This window comes from Desmodus rotundus, chromosome 3, assembly GCF_022682495.2.
Source record: "Desmodus rotundus isolate HL8 chromosome 3, HLdesRot8A.1, whole genome shotgun sequence".
Taxonomy (NCBI): Eukaryota; Metazoa; Chordata; class Mammalia; order Chiroptera; family Phyllostomidae; genus Desmodus; species Desmodus rotundus.
The window spans coordinates 23540893-23562331 of NC_071389.1; the positions used below are offsets into that span (position 1 = coordinate 23540893).

A 21439-nucleotide genomic window follows, 5' to 3' on the forward strand; every position below is an offset into this window, starting at 1 on the left:
AAGGCCTCCTGGGCCTCTGTGGAGGGAAGTGCTAATTCAACCAGAGCTGGCAGGGCAGGTGGTGCCAGGCTCTGTGCCTCTGCATCCCCATGCCCCACATGGCCCCAAGGTGGCTGGGTGCAGCTGGTGCAGTGGGAGTGGTGATGGGCACCTCTGCCTAGGGAAAATGAATTACCATTGGGTTAATTGGAATTAGGCTCACATTCACCTCCCTGGAAGAGGCCTAATGATGCACCTGAGAATATAAAAACCAAAGATCAAAAGAAAAATAAAGATCACAGGATACGGGGTTCCCTAAGGGATGAAGGGTGCCCAACAGGGAGCACGATCAAACAGCAGACGTGCCTCCAGGGTCAGACAGTGGCGTTTCCGACCACAGTACTGGTCTGTCTTTGCTATATTATCAGAAGGACATTAAGGGAGAGTGATGGCAGAGAGGAGTTACTTATTTATTTTAAATGAGATAGAACACAATATAGTAAAGCGCATTCATTTTAAGCACAGACTTTGATGAATTTTTACATGGAACTGTACTCATGTCACTGCTACTTGGAACAGATATAACACATTTCCAAACCTAGGAAGGTTTTTCTCTGCACCTTTCCAGTTGATATCCACTGCATACTACTCCCTCCCCCAGCAGTAGCCACGTTTATTCACTCAACGTTATGTCTGTGAGGTTCATTTGTGATGTTATGTGTAGCAAGAGCTCGTTGTTTTCTTTGTTGCTGATTTGAATTCCATTGTATAACTATACCCCAGTCTATCTATTCTCCTGCAGATGGACCTTCAATTTACTTCCAACTTTTGGTTATTATCAATAAGTGGCAGGAACATCCTTGCGGGGATACATGTAACTTCAGCAGATACTTCTGCACAGTTCTCCTGAGAAGCTGAACTAGCCTGCACTCCCACCGGCATGGTGTAGAAACAATTTCACCTCAACCCCACCTTCCGCCATACATACAAAACTGATTTGAGACAGATCATAGAGCTAACTATGAAAGACAACACAGAGAGCTTCTAGAAGAGAACACAGAATATCTTCATGATCTCAGGATAGAAAAAAAACAGAACACGCACGGCATTAGCCACAATGAAAATGTGAATAAACTGGACTTCTTCACATTCAGAACTTTCAAAAGATACTACTGAGAGAGTGAAAAGCAAACTCATCTGTCATAGACATCTGCCATACAAATGTATACATAACCAAGGGCACTTATCCAGAATTTACAAAAGACTCCTACAAATCAGTGAGACGATGACAAGCAACTCAATTTTTAAGAGTGGTTGAAAGGCTGAAAAAGCACTCCAGGAAAGAGAAGATTCAAATGATCTACCAGCATATGAAAAGACACTCAACATGTCTGGTCATCAGGGAAATACAAAACGACACCACAATGAGATGCCTACTACAGAAACCACTCAAATGGCCCAAATTAAAATAAAACTGATTTTGCCAAGAGTTGGTAAAGATGTGGAGCCGCAGCCAGTGCCGTCCACGGCTGGGGAGTGCAAGTCAGTGTGGCAACTTGGGAGAACTGTTTGGCTGAGCATACCCACATCTTATGGCCTCACACTTCCAATGCTATGTATACACCCAGCAAAAAGTGTGCACGCTTGGGCACCAGAACACATGTATGAGAATGTTCATAGCAGTGCTATTCTAAGGCCCCACATGGAAACAAGTTGAATGTCCAACAGTTATTTTTGTTTTGAGAAACTGTGGTATACTTGTATAATGAGAGATTTACAGCAAGGAAGAACAACAGACGACTGTTTTATTCAACAACAGATGAATCTCAGAGATATGTCATAGGGGGAAAGGAGCAAGACTCAAAAAATTATACCCTGAATTCCACTTAGGTAAAGTTCAAAAACAGGCAAAACTAGTGCATGGCACCAGCAGTCCGAACAAGGGTGCTACAGTATGGCCTTGAAAAGGCAAAAGGCAGGAGAGATGGACAGTGATCACAGAATCTCTCTCTCTCTCTCTTTCTCATACACACACACACACACACACAAGACTCAGAATTATGAAAGAAAAGCCCAGAGTTATAAGATGAAGCAAGGAGACCTGATCTTATCTGGGGGCTTGGGGAGGGCGGCCCTGAGGACCAGAAGTTTGAGGAAAGGATGAATTAGCTAGACCAAGGGCCGGGCAGAGGTGAGATTTACAAGGGAAAGGGAATTACAGAGGGCACAGCCTGGGCAAAATCCCTGAGGCAGGAGTGTAACAGGGAATCAAAACTTTATACTACACTGACTAAATGTTAAACCCAACTTGTTACTCTAGCCTGATATTTCTTTTGCAACTAGAGCTTGCATGTTAATTTTTTTTTAGTATAATTCACAGGAATAAGCAGTTTCAGTCCCTGTGTGAACCTAGGAAGCAGCCTGACCTCAAGACCCCAGGAATTCAGCTGATAAGAAACCAGATGGCCAACTCAAGGATGCTGACCATAAAGATCCACATCAAAGCCTTTGGGAAGATGTCCTGCATGTCTACGGTCCCCTCCCCCTGATTTCTTTGTTCTGCTTTCCCTCTCCTCCTTGATAAAAACCTCTGCTTGCACGGAGATATTAAGATGGGCTTTGGAACAAGAGTCTTCCATCTTCGTGGGTGGCGGACACTTGAATAAACCTCTTTCCTTTTCACCAGCACCTGTCTCATGAGTTTGGCGTTTGCTGTGACAGGCAGCTAAACCTGAGTTCAACAACAGGAGGCAGGCTGGCACCCTGAGGATGGCAGGTGTGGCTAGAACCGAGAGGCTGAGTGAGCGAGTAGCACAGATGTGGCTGGAAGGTCATGTTGGGGCTAGACGAGACATGCCCTCATGGGCTCTACGGATGATTCAGGGAAAAAAGATGGGACACACCATCCAGGATTTTAAGCAAACAAGTCAGGTGACCTGGTGTAGAGTGGCGAGGCGCTGTGGCTTTGGTCACTTGGACCAGTCTGGCTGGACTTCTAGAGTTGTGTGTTTCCATCTCAAGTCTGCTTGTCTACCCTGGGCAGCTCTACACTGTGCAGGACTGGGAGTTCCTACTGGAGGAAGTGCCTTGGAAGGCTCAGAAGCTTTGCCCCAGGCTCGCTGTTGGCTGGATAAGGTCTCTGCACTGAATTGCAAGTGCACCACTAGATAATGATTATATACAATTTTAGTGGTTTTTAGAAAAAATGGACAGAAGACTCTGTCTAGCCTTTTAGGGCAGTTCTGCCCACATGGGCCTCTGTGTTCTGACTCTTAGCATTTGTTCTGTGTCCTGACCTTTTTACTGAGCAGTTTTGGTTGAGTTCAGTCATTTCCAGATGGACAAGGCTGGGCAGAGAGTGCCAGCATGAACCCTCAGCAGGGGGGTGGATACCTGACTGCACAGCACTGGCTGCAGGGCATGCTGGGGAGGAAGTGGGCAGGGTGAAGGGCATGCCAGCACAGGGGAAGGAATATGGGCAATAGACCACTCTTTGAGGCTATTAGGATAGGGGGGCTAGAGGGGAGGATCCCTTTAGTCTGGGTGCTTGTTGGCTCTGAGACTCAAGGCAATGTCTTCAAAAGATTCAGTGTTAGACATTTTCAGTGTCAGGGACCTTCCAACCTTCAGTGCACAAGGAGAGAAGAAGCAGGGTGGAAGAAACGAGGGCCAGTGGTAGGAAAGTGCTTGTAGGTATGAGGCCCCTGACTTGATGGCTCAGCACGTGGAGAGCAAGTCAGTCAGTGTAATACAGGCAAAGTCCAATATGGTACCTCGTAGGAGCCAGACATGGATCTAAGCACTTCACAAAGCTGTGCACATTCTGCAGATGAGAAAACTGAGACACACACTGTCCAAGGTCACACAAGTAATATCAGAGCAAACAGGGTGCAAGTCCAGGCAGTCCAGCTGCAAGCCCACACTCTGCTGCCTTTCTGTGATGAAATGTTTGCCCACAGTGGGGCTTTGTGGGGAAACAGAGCCAACAGCAGGTAGCACCTTGTCAAGTCTGCAACTGGGAGCTCAGGAGACCTTGATTAGCAATTGAGAACCCTTTAGAAAGACCAAAGGTTCCCTGTGGATGGCCCTCAGTTTTCCCAAGATATTTGGATGACGTTGTCCCTAAGCTCAACTGACAGGGGTATTGGACAATGATGCTCAGCCACAAATTCCCTATTCTCACCCCATTCATTCATTGATTCACTCAATGATCATTTCATTGAGCACTTACTATACACCAGTCTTCTAGGTGCCAGGGCTATATTGGTTAAAAAGAGAGAGCCATCCTTTCGGTGGTATTGGAGAGAAAGGGAGAGACATTAAACACGCACACAATTATTTAACTATTACTTGTGATAAGAGCCTTAAAGAAGAAAAGCAAGGGGCGATGAGATCATACCATAGGAAGGATGACCTCGTCTTCCCTGGGAGTGAGAGTCCTTAGGCCTGAGATTTTTAAATATAGTTTTGTGGAATGTTAGGGCTCTATGGAAGTTATTTCCAGAGTTAGCTAAGCCTTTGAGTTAAATTCCAATTAACTCTATACATAAACTATATTTTTTAAAAATAGTAACAAAAGAGCATACTTGTATACTCAACTGTGCCACATTAGAAACTGCTACTTCATTCAGATATTGATAAATTACCTTTTCTTTTTCTTGGAATAAAGTTCTCTACTCCTTTCTGTGCAGGAGTCGAAGTTTACTGTAAATATCTCACTGATGAGGAAGGATGAAGCCCAAATTTTTTTTTAATTTTTAAAAAGTCAGATGTGGGAAAAACTGTTTGACTGAGTTTACTACAACTTGGTTTTATGAATTATGACTTTCTTGCTATTTTGTAGCCAAAACAAAATGTGGAAACATTGAATGCTGAGGTCAATGTCAGACTTTAAGTGTCATCCATAGCCTCTGGGGCCAAAACGTTGTCAGCACAGAAACAGCTTTGCTGTTTTTAGTAAGTCTTTTTATGGCAAGTAAATGTTGCATATTTGAACTTATACATATTCTGGTTTATATGCATTTAAAATTTTTATATTCTGGGTAGGATTTCAATGAAATAAAAACAAGTTTGAAAATGTCTTCGGTTTAGAGGTGTCAGAGACCTGGGCTGCCCTGCTTACTGCAGGCTTCCCAGCTCCATCTCAGGCCCCTCCCCTCACCCCTGATGCCCCTCCCATGGCCCCTCATTCCCTCATGGCCCCTGACAGTGGCGTGGGAACTTCTGATGGACAACACGCTGCTCCTTGGGGGTGACACAGACAAAACTGAACTGGAACTGAGGTAGTTCCCAAAACTGCACAGGAAAATGCTCTAAGCCCCAAGCCCATCCAAAGCTTTGGACCATTTTCAGCACCTTGGACAGCAAACACCACCCTACCTCAGCAGACAGGGTGGCATACTCACCCTTCTTGGTGGCTTCGAAGCTATCGTGGAAGTGAATCCTCTGGATGTCATAGGTCAAGGTTGTGTTGGGCAGTAGAGTCCTGTTCCTGTTGATGATGTTGGCAGAAAATCGAAAGGCATGCTCCTCAGCGTTCATGACCTGGGCGTTGGGGCCATCTGCATACTCAAAGATTCCTCCTGCGAGAGATAGGTACAATCGTGTGTGCTGGGGAAGGAGAGGGCACTAACAAAGATGCTTGGCCCAGAAGGTTTTATGGACAAACTCCCCCCATGTGTTCAACAATACCCTAGATAATTCACATTCACAGAAATTGTGCTGGAGCATAAGAAATATGAAAACCTCCTAGTTCATTTCACTCAGCTAGCAAATTCCTTATAACAGAGACTGACAAACAGAATCCAAATAAAATCACCAACTTATTAATATTGCTGTAAAAATTCTAAATAGAGTGCTGCCAGGTAGAATCTGCCAGAACATTACAAGGATAACATACCATGACTTGGCAGAGTTGTATTCCAGGAATGTAAGGGTGGTTCAACATAAAGAAATCTATGAATATCATTCTATCACATCAATAGTTCAAAGGAAAAAACCATATAGCCAAATCACAAAATGCAGGAAGGCATTTGATAAAATCCAATACTTACTGCTGTTATAAATGCTTAATAAACTAGCACCCAGAAGAATACTCCCTTGAAGCATCTTTAGCTCAAACCAGCCTTTAGTATCACACTGATGGTGAAACACCAGAGACACTCTCATCAAACAGGGAGAGAGGGAAGAATACACAGCACACCACTAACCAACGAAATAAGAGAAAGAGCACACCGCTTGGACAGAAAAAAACTCTTACTTGAAAGTGATATACATGTCTTCCTGAAAAAAAAAACACCTAAAATACTCCCTAAACAGGAAAACTAGTAGGAGCTAGTAGAAGATTCAAGTTAAGTGACCAGTTAATACAAATTAATAACGTTTCTTTATAGCAGCAAAAAGCAGTAAGAAAACTCAATAGCAAAATAATTTCCTTTATAATGTTAACAAAATATTAAATAACTAACAACAAACCAAATAATAAATGTGTACTTCTAGTAATAGCAAAGACAAAAACACCTTAAGTGAAAGACGTAAAAGTAGGTTTAAACCTGTCATGTTCCTGGGTATTTAAGGGTAGAGGTGTCAGTTTTCTCCAAATTAAATTTTCAGTTTAATTCAATTCCAATTAGAATCATAGAAGGATATTTCTTTTACTTGATAAAATAACTCTAAAATGCATCTGGAAGACTAACTAGGAGATAACAGTGTAAAAAGAGATGAGAAGTGACTTGTACCTCCAGATTTAAAATATATTATAAAGCCAAAATAATTAAAATGTGCCCTAATGGCATATGAAAACACAAGTAGATCAATTGCGTGAGATTAAAAAGTCCCCAGAAAGAGATTCAAGTAGAGATAAGTATATAAGACATGATAAAGGTGGCTATTTCCAATTAGTAGGTAAAAGATGAGTTATTCAGGAATTGTGCTGAGACAATTATTCAATTATCAAGGAGAAATATAATTTAGATTCTAATCTTAAGCCACATATAAAAATAAGTTCCACGCCCTGGCTGGTGTGGCCCAGTGGATTGAGCACCGGTCTGTGAACCAAAGGGTTGCTGGTTCAATTCCCGTCAGGGTATATGCCTGGGTTGTGGGCTAGGTCCCCAATAGGGGGTGCACAAGAGGCAACCACACATTGATGTTTCTCTCCTTTTCTTTCTCCTTCTCTTCCCCTCTATGTCAAAACAAACAAACAAACAAAATTTTAAAAGTTCCAGATGGATTAAAGATTAAATAGCAAGAAAGTAATGGAAGGAAGGAGGAAAGAAAACACTACAGAAATACCAAAAAAGAAAATATCAGTGAATATTACATAATGTTGAGGTGGAAGAGGCCTTCCTAGGCATTTCAATAAAGTCAGAAATGTAGGAGAAATATTGATAATTCCACAGAAATCATATAAAATTTGTATTTATCAGAACTACCATAAACAAAATTAAAAGGCAAACAACGAGCTGGGGAACCATATTGGTAACATATACAGCAGTGTCAAGGTTGATGATCTTATGTTATAAAAAGCACTTAAAACTCAACAACAAAAAACAGATAAACACTCCAATAGAAAATGTGTAAAGGACGGGGGGGTGGGCTGGGCAGAGGAGAGCATGAGGGGGAAATTTGGACAACTGTAATAGAACAACAATAAAATATTTAATAAGAGAAAGAAAGAAAGAAAGGGAGGAAAGAAAACTTTGCAAACATAAAAAAAGAAAAATGTGTAAAGGGCAAGCATAGATGTTTCACAAAAGAAAAAATAATAATACAAAGGAGCTATTAACATGGGAAGAAATGCACATCAAGCCTGATAATAAACTCAATTTAAACCATCAGTGAGATACTGCATTTTGTTGTTGTTTTGCATGTTTCATTGGCAAACATAAAGCAAATTATAACACTCAGCTTTGGCGAAGGAGTTTGGAAACTGACGCTTGACTCTGGGTGGAAGTGGGAGCTGGCACACCCGCCTTCCCGATGGCCATTGGAAATATACCGAAGGCCTTAATTATGCTCCTGTCTTTCACTCGATACTCCGGTGACTCCGGTAATGGGTACATTGTGCGTGGGGAGGGGGAACTAGAGATGTCCAACATGAGAAATAGTTGAAAGACTGAAATGTGCCGTATATTTCCATATACTAGCAAACACCTCATGATTTGAAAAATGTCCATAATGAATGTGTAAGTGACAAATGGAGGTTAGAAAGCAGGCCATGCAGTGTGGCCCCAGGTCAGAAGAGGAAGAAGGAAGGAAGGTGAAGGAAGAAGGAAGAAGGAAGAAGCAAGAAGGAAGAAGGAAGAAGCAAGAAGGAAGAAGGAAGGAAGGTGAGGAGGAAATTACACCATCGCTGTCAGAATGGGAGACATTTCAAGACAACACAAGTGAACAGTCCTATGTGGTAGATTTCTTATTTTCCAAATGATGTACCCCTTACACTCAATCGTTGTTTTCACCCCTCACCCCAGGAAGCCACTAATTTACGTTCTGCCTCTAGAGGTTTGTGTTTCTTGGCACTTCATATAAATGGAATAATGCAGTTTGGGGTCTTCTGCATCCGGCTTCTTTCACTGAGCATAATGTTTTTGAGGTTTACCCATGTTGTAGCATGTGGTAGGATTAGGGGTGACTTTAATTTCCTTCTTGGTGTTTTTCTGTATTTTCAAAAAAGTTCTTCAGGGAACATGTGTTATATTTCTCATCAGAAAAGCCACCGTGTGATGGCGCGTATGTGTTTAAAGGAAAATAATGATCAAAATACCATATGACCTGGTAATTCCATTTCTAGGGATAGAAATTTAGCGAAAGTTAGAGAGACACAAACACAATTATGTATAAAGATATTCTGGCTATACGATTGGAAACCGAGAAACAATTGCAATGTCCCCAAGGAGGAGGTTACTCAATATATTAAAACCCACCCATATGGCAGAACAACCTGCAGGCATCAACTGTCAGGGAACGGGATGGCTTGATGTGGAGTCCGGGATTTGTTTCCAGGTAATACAGGAGGGGTGGATGTAACGGGGGGATAGGTCTGGCCGGATGGGCCTGGGTGGTGGGTCCACAGGGGTTCATTGTACTGTTCTCTCTCAGCATATCTGAGAGACATCCTCCATAATAAAGTATTCTTTAAAATCACAGTATAAGTAAGACAAACATCACAAATCATGGGAGTGGCATTAGAAAAGAGATATTATGTGCATATGCGTATGGCTGTTCCCTAAAAAACTCAAGTGAATCAGATGAAGAACAGGGAGCTCCTCCTAGGGCATGGGTATGTACAGAGAAAAACGTATAGCCCTCCTCTACCTCAGCAACAAACAGGCAGAAATTATAAGGGAAAAAAGGAGACCCTCTTCACAACAGCAACAATGCAAAGATAAAACAGCTGACGATATCTGTGCAATTCTTGTATCAACAAAACTACAAAACTTTACTGGGGGACATAAAGGAGGACTTGAATAAATGGAGAGACATAACTTGCCCCTGGAAGGGAAGGCTCAATATTGTAAAGACGTCAGTTCTCCTCAAATTAATTTATAAATTTAATGGAATTCCAATTAAAATCAAAAAGGACACCCCAGAAGGGCATACACCAAAATGTTAACAGAGGCGCCTTCTGGAAAGGAAAAAGATAATGGATTGCTTCTGCTTAGCGCTTTCTCCCCCAAGTCCTCCCCATTGAGCGATAGCCTTGGTAATAAGGAAAAAAGCTTTAAAAAATGCTCTTAAAAAATACTCAGTGACATAGGAAATGCTCATCCTCTCTTCCCTCCCCCTCAAGCAACAAAATCGTATTACAGTACGATAACTATTTACCGAACCAAAAGTACATATTCATATTTATAGAAAAAAGACTGGAAGGATTTGTGTCAGCATGTTACCCATGAGTATTTCTGGGCAGGAGGGGTTTAGGGATACTTTTAGTCTTGTTCTTTGTATTTTCTTGATATGTCTAAATGATTTGTAATAAATAATGTTTTATTTTATTGTCATAAAATGTAGAAATTGAAGAAGAGAGCCTGGGGAGAAGTCTAGTCATGACAGATCCCTAACCCACATGAGGGTCAAAGGTCGTGGAGCAAAGCCATTTCCTAGGGCTTCACACCTTCTTCCTGGCCTCCTACACCTTGGCGGGTGGGAAGGAAAGGAAGAGAGTGGCCGATATCTCACAGGGGTGATGACACGTCTCAGCCAGTGAGACCCAGGCCCGGAATGGAGGCTCAGTCTCAGACAACAGTTCAGTTCCATAAACACCCACCAAACTCTGCCACATGCCAACCTGTGCTGGGAGCCGGGACACCGAGAGAAGTCAGCACTGGGCCCCTGCTCTCCCGGAGGGCTCAGCCAGCAATAACCAGCATAACAGTGCGCAGTAGTGGGGAGGTTCCCGCCTCAGGCTCCAGGCACAGTCATGCCTCCGTCCAAAGCCTTGCTACAGCCACTGAAGTTCCTCAGTCTCTCTGAGACTCAGTTTCTCCACCTGTAAAAGGGGGGTGCATACTTCATAGGGTTGATTCTTGCGAGGAAGAAAGGAAGCTATTACTAAATGCATGGTGCATGGTGGGGAATTTTTAGAGGAGGAGAGAAACAATGCTGTTTAGAAAAACAAATTTTGAGTTTCCACATTCTACAGCAGAGGTTGACAAACTTTTCATGCAACATGCCAGACAGTAAATAGTTTGGCTTTGTGGGCCAGATGGTCTATTCAACTCTACCATTGTAGCAGGAAAACAATGATAGACAATATATAAACAAATGGGTGTGACTGGGTTTCAATAAAACTTTATTTACAAAAACAGGTGGCAAGCAGATTTGGCAATCCACACAGATGGGCTGTAATTTGTCCTCCGCTTTAGGGGAAGGACAGCCTTTATCTCAGAGGTAAAAGCTCCTTAGGGCCTGGATAGAGAAGATAGGACTATCATAATCCTAAATTGCTGTGCAAAAAACAAAAACAAAAACAAAACCCAGATGAGACGTTGAGTTTCTGAATGGGAAGAATAGGAGAGAAGGGCCCAGGAGAAAGGGAATAGGTATGAAGAAGGCTCAAAAAGGGGAGAAGGAGGAAGAGACTCTAACCCAGGCCCAAAGGCAGGTGAGGCCGGAAGGAAATCCTCCAGGGCAGGGAGGGGCCATGAGACCAGAGAGGCCTGATGCTTAGCTTTCCATTGGCCAGCACTGCCACCTCCTCCCTTCCTTACAGGACCCAGCCTTTAGGAAAGTCTGCCACAGGAAACTGACACCAGCTTGTGCTGTTCAGGGAAAGGGAAGGAAGGTGGGCAGTGTGCCCACCCCAGGATGAATCAGGGCAGAGAGAAGACAAGAGGTGCAGCAGGTGGAATGAGAGAGGAGACAGAAAATTCAGCAGAGAAGGAAGTTAGAGCAAGAAGTGAATAGGAGAAACAGGAAGCCCTGGAGCATCTCAGAGGTGGGAGAGATATGGTCCCCTACTTCCCAAACGCTGTGTAAGGATGGGAGTCATTATACTTGAGCATGTAAGGGAAAGGTGACCCCCAAAGTCTGAATGTCTTGGGACACCAAAGCAGCACATATTTAGCTACAGCCTAGAGTTCAGAGAGTGGATTCTGGATGCAGCAGACCTGGGTTTGAGTCTTGGCTCCAGTCATTCACAGACTACTTACTCTTTTCTCTAGAGAACTGTTCTGAGCTGAAGGAAGCCACTGTGCCCAGAAGGTTACACCACTCGCCTCTGCCCTAGGGGCAGACTGCAGCCAATGACTGACTCATACTGGGGCTCAGAAGGGTGGTCCCCTTGCCCCAGGGTGGGGATAATTCTGTGGTGCCTGTTTGCTCCAGAGCCCCTCCCAAATCTTTGCCCTCAACCTGCCCTCCTTCCCTATCCTGCTGTGCTCACTCCCCTGCCGGTTTTTCCTAAAGGGCACTTTTCCCCTTTATCAACCCCCAGGCATCTGAATCCCTGCCTCAGGCTCTGTAGCTAGAGGTCCTGACCTAAGCCTGGGATGCCATTACTCCACACTTACCCGGCCGTGCTTTTGGAGGAAGAGAAGAAGGAACTAAATCTCATCAATTAATAAACCATCAAGGGTTCTTCTTTCTACCCTCTCCCTTCTGGGTCCTCTCACCCCCTTTCTCTTTTGTGCAAGGGGCTTCAGAAGCTCAGAGTCTGATGCGCTGGGTTTCTGATTCAAGCTCTGCTTCGTGGAAGAAAGGCTGCTTTGGGTCTTGGCGTCTGGAGGGAGCAACCTGCCCCACTTAAAGGCAGCTCCACCACTCAACTGGATTCTCTCCCTTCCCATACATTTCTCATGATCGGTATTTAAAGAGGCTAATAAGTAGGTTGGCACCGTTGATTAATGCATAATCTTAATCATGATTGCATAGTGTAATTGGCATTAATTTGAAGAGCCAGTTCATTATGAAAATAATTTTCTCTGCTTTCTGCTTTAATAAAATGGAGCAGAGGCACCAGGGCTGCTGAGGAAATGGGATGGGGTATGAGTGTGTGTGTGATGGGTCCCAGAAGACGTTAACAGGGGTGGAGCAGAGGTGCCCCTGGAACATTTCTTGAAACAGAATCTTGAGTGGAAGCCCAATGGGTAAAACCACCACCAACAACAACAATGGATTATGTGTCAAGGATGATGCCGAGTGCTTTCCATCCACTCCATTTAATACTCACAAGAACCTCTACAGCAGGGGTGTCAAACTCATTTTCACTGGGGGCCACCTCAGCCTCGTGGTTGCCTTCAAAGGGCCGAAAGTAATTTTAGGACTGTATGAATGTAACTACTCCTTAACTAGGGGCAAGGAGCTCAGCGATGCCACCAGGTAGAAACAAGGTCCTGGGCAGGACAAAACAGGGTGGAGGGCTGGATTTGGCCCACGGCGCTGTGTTTGCCACCTGTGCTCTATAGTTACATTAGAGAGAAACTATTATCGGTCCATTTACATAAGAGAAAACTGAGGCCCAGGGAAGTTAACGATGTTGTTAAAACTGCTAACTGGCCAATTCTCTTCTGCGACAAAAAGCCAGCTTGCTAGAGCCAATAGTTAAATTTTCAGGAATTTGGAAAGCTCATTATTAAACCATTGGCAACTTGAAACTGGCAACAGTAAGAGTATTTATACCACAGAAATAAACAGGTGCTACATATTAGGACTTTTTTCTTTTTTTTTTCTTTCAGAAGAGCACTTTCACGAGCCCACCACTGCTCAAGCCCATTTCCAGCATCTGGGCCCTTAGAGACTTGATGCCACAGTTCCTGCGAAGGCTCTGCAGCCCCAGGGCTCCCCCGAGCACAGCCTGAAGACCACTGCTCCAACCTAACCTCATCTGCAGGCGGGGCCTCGGGGCGGGGCGGGGGGAGCAGGGATGGAACTGGTTGTGGCAAATGGAACCAGCTTCCTTCTTTCTCCTACTGTGATATGTTGTTGCATGTTTCGATAAATAGTCTGGATACCCTAAGCATAAATGCCATGCTTTTAAGATTGCTTTTTAAAAAATATATCTCTGAAAATGTACCCAAATGGTGGAGTTTCCTTGCTTCCCAGGTGAGCATGCTATGGTGGCCTGTGCCAAGTTGAATGTGACCTCAAAAATAGGGATGAAGGGTTGTCACTGCTGCTCTGCCACCCCTCATCATTCACGGAAAGGGTCTTGGAGACAGCGCTCCCATCCTCCGGGCAGATGGGCCCTAGAGGTCACCCAAGGCACAGGTCCTGGGGCAGATGGAGCAGAAGGCTTCCTCCCTTGCTTAAGCCCATGACCTCATGACTGTCTAGGGCTGGGCTGGAGTCTGCTGAGATTTTTCTTTCTCTTGAACAACTCTGCACTCTTCTTGAATTTGGCCCTTGCAAAATCCGTCTGGCCAGCCCAGCTTTGAGCTCAGTGTGCCCGGGAGGCGCAGGCAGAGCCTGCAGCATGCCGCCACTGGCTGTCTGGCAGCCGAGTCCCAGGAGACACTCCCATTCCCAGCATCTGGCCCAGGCACTGCCTGTCCTTGGAGGCCTGATGTGCTTCCTCTTCCAGTCTGCTTTGTTCTTCTTCTGAAGTTTCTAAGGTGTTGTAGAGATTAATTGAGACGCTGATCAGTGAGATCATTGCTCACAGCCTCTTCCCGGGGCCACCTGCCTGTCTGTTCTGATCAGGTTCTCTCTTCCCTCTGCTAGGGCCCCTGGGGCTCTGTGCAGCCCGTGGGTTGGAAGAACCAGGCTCTTCTCTCTGCTGCACCTGACCAGCACTTCAGGAGCCCTGGCAGTGTCTTGGAATTTGCTTTTAGCCTCTCTATGCCCTGGTCTCAGTAGGAAGAAGAGTAGGGGAACAAGTCGTCTGGATTTCCCCACTATGTAGAGCACATGGTTTCTAGACGGTGAGCAGTGTCCAGCAGAAAAGGTCATGGGCTTTCCGAGGTCATGGGCAAGGAAAGGGAGACAAGGAATATATAAGTCTTTACTTTTATGTGTGCGTGTATTCATGCATTCATTCATTCCCCAAGCAGTTTATTGGTTACAACTGTGAACAGGGCACTGTGCTGGGCACTGGGGGAGTCAGAGACATTAAGCATACTGCCAGTCCTTCAGGAGCTCATAGCTTGGAAGAGGCAATGAGAGGTGGGGAACATGAAAACACTGTTAGGGTAAAAACTCTCCATGAAATGAGAATGGCCTACAAAGCTGGGGAGACTCAGAGAGTAGAGTGTGCTGGGTGTCTTCCTGGAGGAGGCAGCCCCTGACCTTCGCAGAGCTGAGCTGTGCTGGGGTATGGCAGCCAGTGGCGGGAGAGCAGCCTTGGGTGGGTATCAAGGTGATGGAGACTTTCGCTAGGGCAGGGCCAGTGGAGGGAGAGAGGGGCCAGGCAGGAGGGGAGCTGCAGGGAGTGCTTTTTGAGGGCTGGGCAATGATGGAGGGAGGCGGGGTCTAGGGGAGGATGCATGGAAGATGACTCTGGAGTCTGGCCGACAAGGGAAGTCCAGTCCAGCAGGCAGACTCTGCAGCTAGACAGCCCGGGTTTGAACTGACCCCACTGCTTTCCAGATGTATGACCTTGGCCAAGTCCCTTCACCGCTCTGTGTCTCTGTTCCCTCAGCTGAAGACAATTAATAGCACTTACAACATAGGGCTATTTGAGGCTTAAATGACATAAATCATCTAAGGCATATTGTAAGCCCTCGATAAGGTAAAATATTATTATTATGAGGTGACAGGGAAGCCGGGGGCCTTTAACTGAAATGGGGGCATCCGCAGAAAGAGCAGATCTGAGGCGAAGATGTGCACTCCCGTGGGGTCCCAGGGGACGGGCCCCTGATTGAGTCCTGAGGCCTAGTGGCAGTTGTTTTAATTGATCTGGTGATATGCAGAGCTTTGTCTATACAACTCAGGGACACGCAAGTCAAATATTGCAGAATCGACCGCATTGGGAGGATGGCTGGAGGCTCCCGTGCTGCTCAGAGAACCTGATGACCGATGGGCTGTCATCAGGCGAGGAGCAGGAGGCAGAGCTGCTGGGGGAAAGGACTGGGAAGGGGGCGGCGGAGGGGCCGGTGAGCAGAGAGCGCCCTTGCCGGAGGGGCTGGAGGAGTGAAGAGCGAGAATCGCCAGCGACACCAGCCGGGCTGTCCCACATTTTAGGTAGGCAGAGCCACCACTCAGCCGGCCCTCTCGCACACAGGCCCCCAGCAGAAAGGCCGGCATTCTGTGTGGGCCCTTCCCAGTCCAGTCCGACTCCTCTGCAGCCTCGGCTCCCCCAGGCAGCGTGCCTTCTCACCATTCCCTTCACGCCTCTGTCCCTCCACCTGTCCTCCCCTCTGCCTGCGTCCATGGCCCTTCTTTCTCAGTTCCATCCTTGCAAAGCTGGCTTCCATTCTTCTCTCCTGAGCCTGGTAGCAGACACTGTCCTTACATCCTCGTCCCACCCTGGAGGCCGCCTGCACGCATATTCCCTGCACGCCTGGGGTGTTCTCTCGCAATGACAGGGGCATGCCCAGTGCAGGCCAGGCCACAGGGGATGAGGCCCCACTTCCTTGACCCTCAGAGGCACGATCTTGAGGCACGACCTACAGTTTCTCGAAGGGCTCCAGCAGGGCTGGGCCTGGTCGTCCACAGTGTCACCACCTGGGACACACCTTTACGGCCCAGCTTCTTTCCCCTGTGCTTCCCCATGCTTCCTGAGATCCCCTCCCAGATGAACTGCTTATACCCTAACTTCTGTTGGGGGCCTGCTTTTGGAGGTCCCCGACTGAGTCACCTTCCATGAGCTCTGAATCCACCCCCCTGTGTATTTTTGCACATGTGGTCATCTGGAGGGTGGGGACACACAGCCATCCTGCCATCTCTTTCTGGTCCCTGGGGCCTAACACACTGTATAGCACAGTGAGAATGTCAAGACATGTTTGATAAATAAATGCATACGTAAGTACACCGGCACATGCGCGCATGTTCACTATGCTTGTTCTAGAGCTAATTCCAGTCCAGGACTTTGATTCGTAAGTGAAAAAGCAAAAAACCAACCAAAACAAAACAAAACACACACAAATAGCCTTCAGACCATCTGCCGTGAACATGCCCAGCCAGGCGGACGCCAGGTCCTGCAGCTTTCAGCCCTCCCCGATAGCCCAGCACTGGTGCACTCTGACCAGACGAGGAAGCTGCGGCCGAGGTGCCCTCGGTGGGCACCAGGCCAGGCCCCTGCCCCTTGCAGGGATGGATAGAGGGCCGTGAGACTGACTACATGGCTGGGTGGCTGACGAGGGGCACCAGGTTGTCCCTGGCTGCGGGTGGATTCTACAACCACCTGTAGCTGGGACTCATCTCCAAACCCTGGGCACCTGCTCCACAGTGGTGGCAGCACCTGGAAGCCAGCCCTGCCTCCGACAGCCCCTAAGTGCCAGCCTGCCCGCCCACAGCCCTGCCCTGAGAATGCCCGTAGGCCCAACCTCAGGCCACTCCGGATACGGCGTGGGCAGAGTCAAGGGGCAGGAGGTGTCAGGGCTGGGAAATTAGTGGAGGGGAAAGAAGCAGCCTGTTCTGCATTATTACTCCCATCCTCATCTATTTTAAATATCAATCGCTGTGCAGGTTAAATACTTATTCAGATGCCTTTTAGCTTAAAAGCAAGCTAATTGATCTCTGGAGATCCTGAATGAACAGTGAAGAAACCGCACTAATTATAGAATCAACTTCCACTTCTCTATTTTGTTTTGTTTCTTCTCTGCCTGTATTGCTGTGTGACAGAAGGGGCCCAGTGGAGAAAAACATGTGTTGTTTTGATGAAGCTGCAACAATAAGCTGCTCCCCCCAGCTTCTCCTCCCATGGCCCCTGACTCAGGACCAGGGCCTCCCGAGGGGGCCTCCTGGGCACACCTGTCTCAGGTGGGAGCTCTCAAAGGCAGAATCTTAAGATGCTGAACACACAATACAATCTACAGATGATGTATTATAGAATTATACACTTAAAATCTATGTAATTTTATTAACCAACATCACCCCAATAAATTCAATAAAATAATAAAAAAATAAAAGATGTGAAGATACCAGTACAGCTCACTGTTGCCCAGAGTCCACTGTAGTTGTCTGCCCTTCGCCTGCCTACCCCGCAGGACCTCCCCACCCCTTCAAGACAAACAAACAACAGCAAAAAACAACATAAATGGTACCAAAGCTGCCCCAGGTCTACTTCTTGCTCACATACTTTGACCTCCTCTGGGCTCTCGGCTTACGACTTTGCACTGGCCTCCTGCAAACAGACGGGACAGCCCAGCTTCGCCTCGGCATCCTCTGGTCGCTCCCAAGCTCCCTGCTCTCCAGGGAGGCCCCATGCTGCAGCCCATGGTGCCTGGAGCACAGTGGGGGAGCCTGGGGTTCCTCGGCTGGAAGCAGTAGACTCCTCTCTCCTGCCTTGAGAGACGTGCTTTTTCACGCTCTCTTCCCACTCTGCCCAGGTTCTGACTCCATCTACTATGCTGCCTCGGCTAGAACAGAGAGCAGGCACCTCTGGCTTGGCTGGAGGGACAACTGTGTCCAAGCTGTTCCAGCCAGTGGGCAGGCAAGCTAACGTTTTCCATACACTGGGGAAACTGGAAGCTAAACAAAGTTGAGCGGGTTTCTTCCCTGCAGGCCTTCTCTGGGCGTTTTCTTCGCTCACCTGCAGCCTCCAAGACAGGGCAGCGCAAGCAGCATTTCCAGGCTAACTTGACAGCCATGGAAACCTTTTCTGGCAGAGCATCTCACCGGAAACAGGCTTTGGGAATCACTGTGTTACAGTGATCTGGGCAAAAGCACTTTTCCTCCTGAGGTGTGAAGTGTTTGAAGCCCAGGGCCGAGGCCTTTGTGTCTCAGTTCACCCCACATGCCTGGTCCCCGGGGCTGAGCCTTGGAGACCAGAAAGACTGAAGAATGTATGACAGCAAAAACGTTTGAGCTACTTAACATCAGAGGCCCAGCGTGACAGATCTGGTTTGTTACTGGATTGATTCTGCGACGCCAGTGACTGATTGTTTTAATGTAGCTTAGAGGTGTGGTTGCTCCGCTAGGTTCTCATTAGCGTGTATCCGTGTGGCTGTGGGTGTGTGTGGTACATACCTGAGTGGGTGTGGGCACACATGTCACCTGAATGGGGGCACAGCAAGGAGGGAAGCGTGGGGAGCCAATTCATCAGCCCGACGCTTTGTGCCTCTCTCCCCGAGGCATTGGGTTGAAATAAGAGATTGTGACTTAATTTTGATCATTAGCAAATGAGACTTCTTGCATCTTCACGGCTCTCGGCTCTTACAACAGAATTCCCAGTGACTGTGTCCCCTGCAGACACTGCTGATAGAGATGTTCATTCACTAAGCTCTTCATTCACCAACACACACTCAGGAACACCCCTGTGTGTCAGGCGTGGGGCACGCCACACACAGGACAGTAGGCGAGGCCTCTACCCCGGTAACACCTTGCTGATTTCCCCAAAGCTCTTACCGAGGGTTGAGATGAACTCAAACATGAATTTGTTATCTAGTTTATCGTCTGCTTCTGTCCCTACCACTAAAATATAAGTGCTACGCAGAGCCTGTTCACCGCTTTCTCTCCAGTGCTAGAACGATGCCCGGCACATGGTAGGCTTCGGTAAATATTTCTCAAGTATAAATCAATGTGTATGAAACATCCAAGTACAAACAAGTGTGAAGCAGCTAAACAACACAACTCCAGAGAGGTAACACGTGGGTGGCAGCTTTGAGTCAGAGCTGCTACCTTAGGGTGGCGGAATGGGACACCGCAAAAAGGCAAGAATGTATTCTCAGGCTTTTAAGTGGTCGTGGCAGGGGCGGGGATTCATTACTGGGGCATCCAGATCAGAAAGCCGAGCACTTGTTGCCCAAAGCCAGAAAGACTCATCATGCCCTCTGAAGTCAGAGCCACTCAGAAAGCCCAAGGAGGTTTGTAACAGGCAGGACAGCAGGTGCAGTTGCAGGGCTGGAATAAAGTCATGATCTCAAAATTTGCGTGGATGGTCAGCAGCCAGGGAGAAAAGAAGGAGCTTGAATTTTTTAAATACTGGCTTAAGAACACTGTCCGCTACACCCGGCACTTTGAACAGATGCAGAAGCAGAGGAGCAGGGGGCCAAGAGCAGTTCAGGAATCGTGGTAACGAGAGTCACTCAAGCCTGCTGGTCTGCGTGCTAAGCCTTCTCCACTTCTTCGCTCCTTTAGTCCTCATGACAGTCCCATCAGACGGATTCTACTATGATTCTCATTCTCATCAGTGGAGGGAATGGAGCTCAGAGAAGTTAGTGGTTTGTCTGGAGTCACACAGCTTCTGCAGATCCAGGAGTCATGCCCTGCTCTGGGTTTTGATCCAGAGGCCTAAGCTTGTAAACAGCAGGCGGGTGCTGAAATACAGCCCCTACCCCAGAACCCATAGGAAACCTCCTTCTCCAGCCTCATCGGTGGAAGCTTCCCACCTGGCAGTTAACACCGGTGTCCGCAGAGTCCTTAAACCTGTGGGCTACTCCTAAACTAGTGTTGCTAGATTTGCGTTTGACTATTTAGTGAATGGTGTGCGGTTCCATTCTAAAGTATGGGTTCAGTCATTTCCCACTCATTCTTTCATTGCCTTAAGGTTATAATTAACAACCATAACAAAACTTCAGGTATTTCCAAGTGGAGGGAATTAGGCTATGAGAATATAATAGGTGAAATCTTGTTTTCCAAAAGGACAGACCAAGTAAGTGCCCCTTCCAGAATGGCCCTGTCCAAGCCTGGGTGGGCTGCCTGCCGTCCTTGCCCAGGACGGGGGTGTTCCACATCATTCCCAAATGCACGTTGCCTTCCATGAAAGGCTGGCAGCCTCCGGGCTGCGTAGGGATAAGGCACAGGCTTTTCTCTGAGTGAGGACCTCTGTCCTGTGGTCTACCTTCGAGTCCTCAGTGATATCTCCAACCCACGTTTCTGAAATCAGATCCAGCAGACTTCGAATAACATCATTTTGTTCAACGTTTTGTTGTAATGTTGATGAGATGCTGTAGGAACTTAACTCTTGTTTATATCAATTGTCAAATTGGTCTCATTATATGTCATTTCACTGACATTCCAAGAGCCTATTGGTGATATAAGTGAGGACTTACTGTACCATATTTTTCCCCAAACCTACAATTTTCTTGGGCTTCCCATCTTGGGGAAGGGTACCAATGCTTGTCAGTGGTCCAGGCTGGGAACCTTAGTATCATCTCTCCTTCCTCAACCTTTGCCCTCAAATGACTGAGGTCTGACTCTCCATCACCACCCTCCACCTCATTCCCTGCACCATGGGACTAGCCTCCTCCTCCTATTCTCCCTGCACCTCCCTTTCTTTTCCCAGTCCGCCCTCCATGCATCTGCCCAGCGAATCCCAAAGCACCAACTCCATGGTATCAGTGCTCGGCCTCACACCCTCCCTGGCTTCCTCCTGCGCGGAGGACCAGGGCCCCAGTTTTCTCTCTGACTTCCAACATCTTCATAAATCTGTCCCCATTTCCCTTTCTGCCTTATCTCCCTCTGAACCTCTCTGTGCAACATGTAGCTCATCGTGCCATGAACTGCCACATCCTACGCCTTTGCTCACGACATTCTGTTTCTTACTAATGATGACGAGGTATTAGATCCCTTCTCGTGCACCAGGTACTGTGCCAAATGTTTAACAAGCATCACCTTGTTTAATCTCTATGACATCTCTAAATAGTAGACTCTCACTATGTTATGAATGAAGAAATGGAGGTTCAGACAGAGTAGTAACTTCCCTGCAGTTCATAACTGGAACCCAGGTGTGTCCAGGTATGTCCTCCCCATGCTACACTGATTGGTTCAATCTTCAGTTTGGCATTTACCTGTCACTATTTCCATGTCGGTTCCCCAGGTGGGGTTCAGGGCCTCTAAGGCACAGGTGGCAAACACAAGGCCTGTGGGCCAAATCTGGCCCTCCACCTTGTTTTACCCAGCCTGGCACCTTGTTTCTGCC

General features: G+C 46.9%; 1 protein-coding gene across 3 annotated transcripts in view; it reads right to left on the reverse strand.

Annotated features, from left to right (window-relative positions):
* The window catches only part of GRIK3 (glutamate ionotropic receptor kainate type subunit 3), a 207688-nt gene that overhangs the window by 79295 nt on the left and 106954 nt on the right, over positions 1-21439 (reverse strand). The window contains exons 1-2 of one of the 3 annotated variants that reach the window (XM_045190843.2): positions 10268-10383; positions 5385-5561 (exon numbers count right to left, since the gene is read on the reverse strand). The exons of 1 other annotated variant lie outside the window; for it this stretch is intronic. In XM_045190843.2, coding sequence (XP_045046778.1) covers positions 5385-5520 — 136 coding nt within the window. In that variant the 5' untranslated portion in view covers positions 5521-5561; positions 10268-10383. Of the gene's footprint in view, positions 1-5384; positions 5562-10267; positions 10384-21439 lie in introns of those variants that run through there. One more of the 3 variants, XM_024554801.3, reaches the window with a different exon arrangement.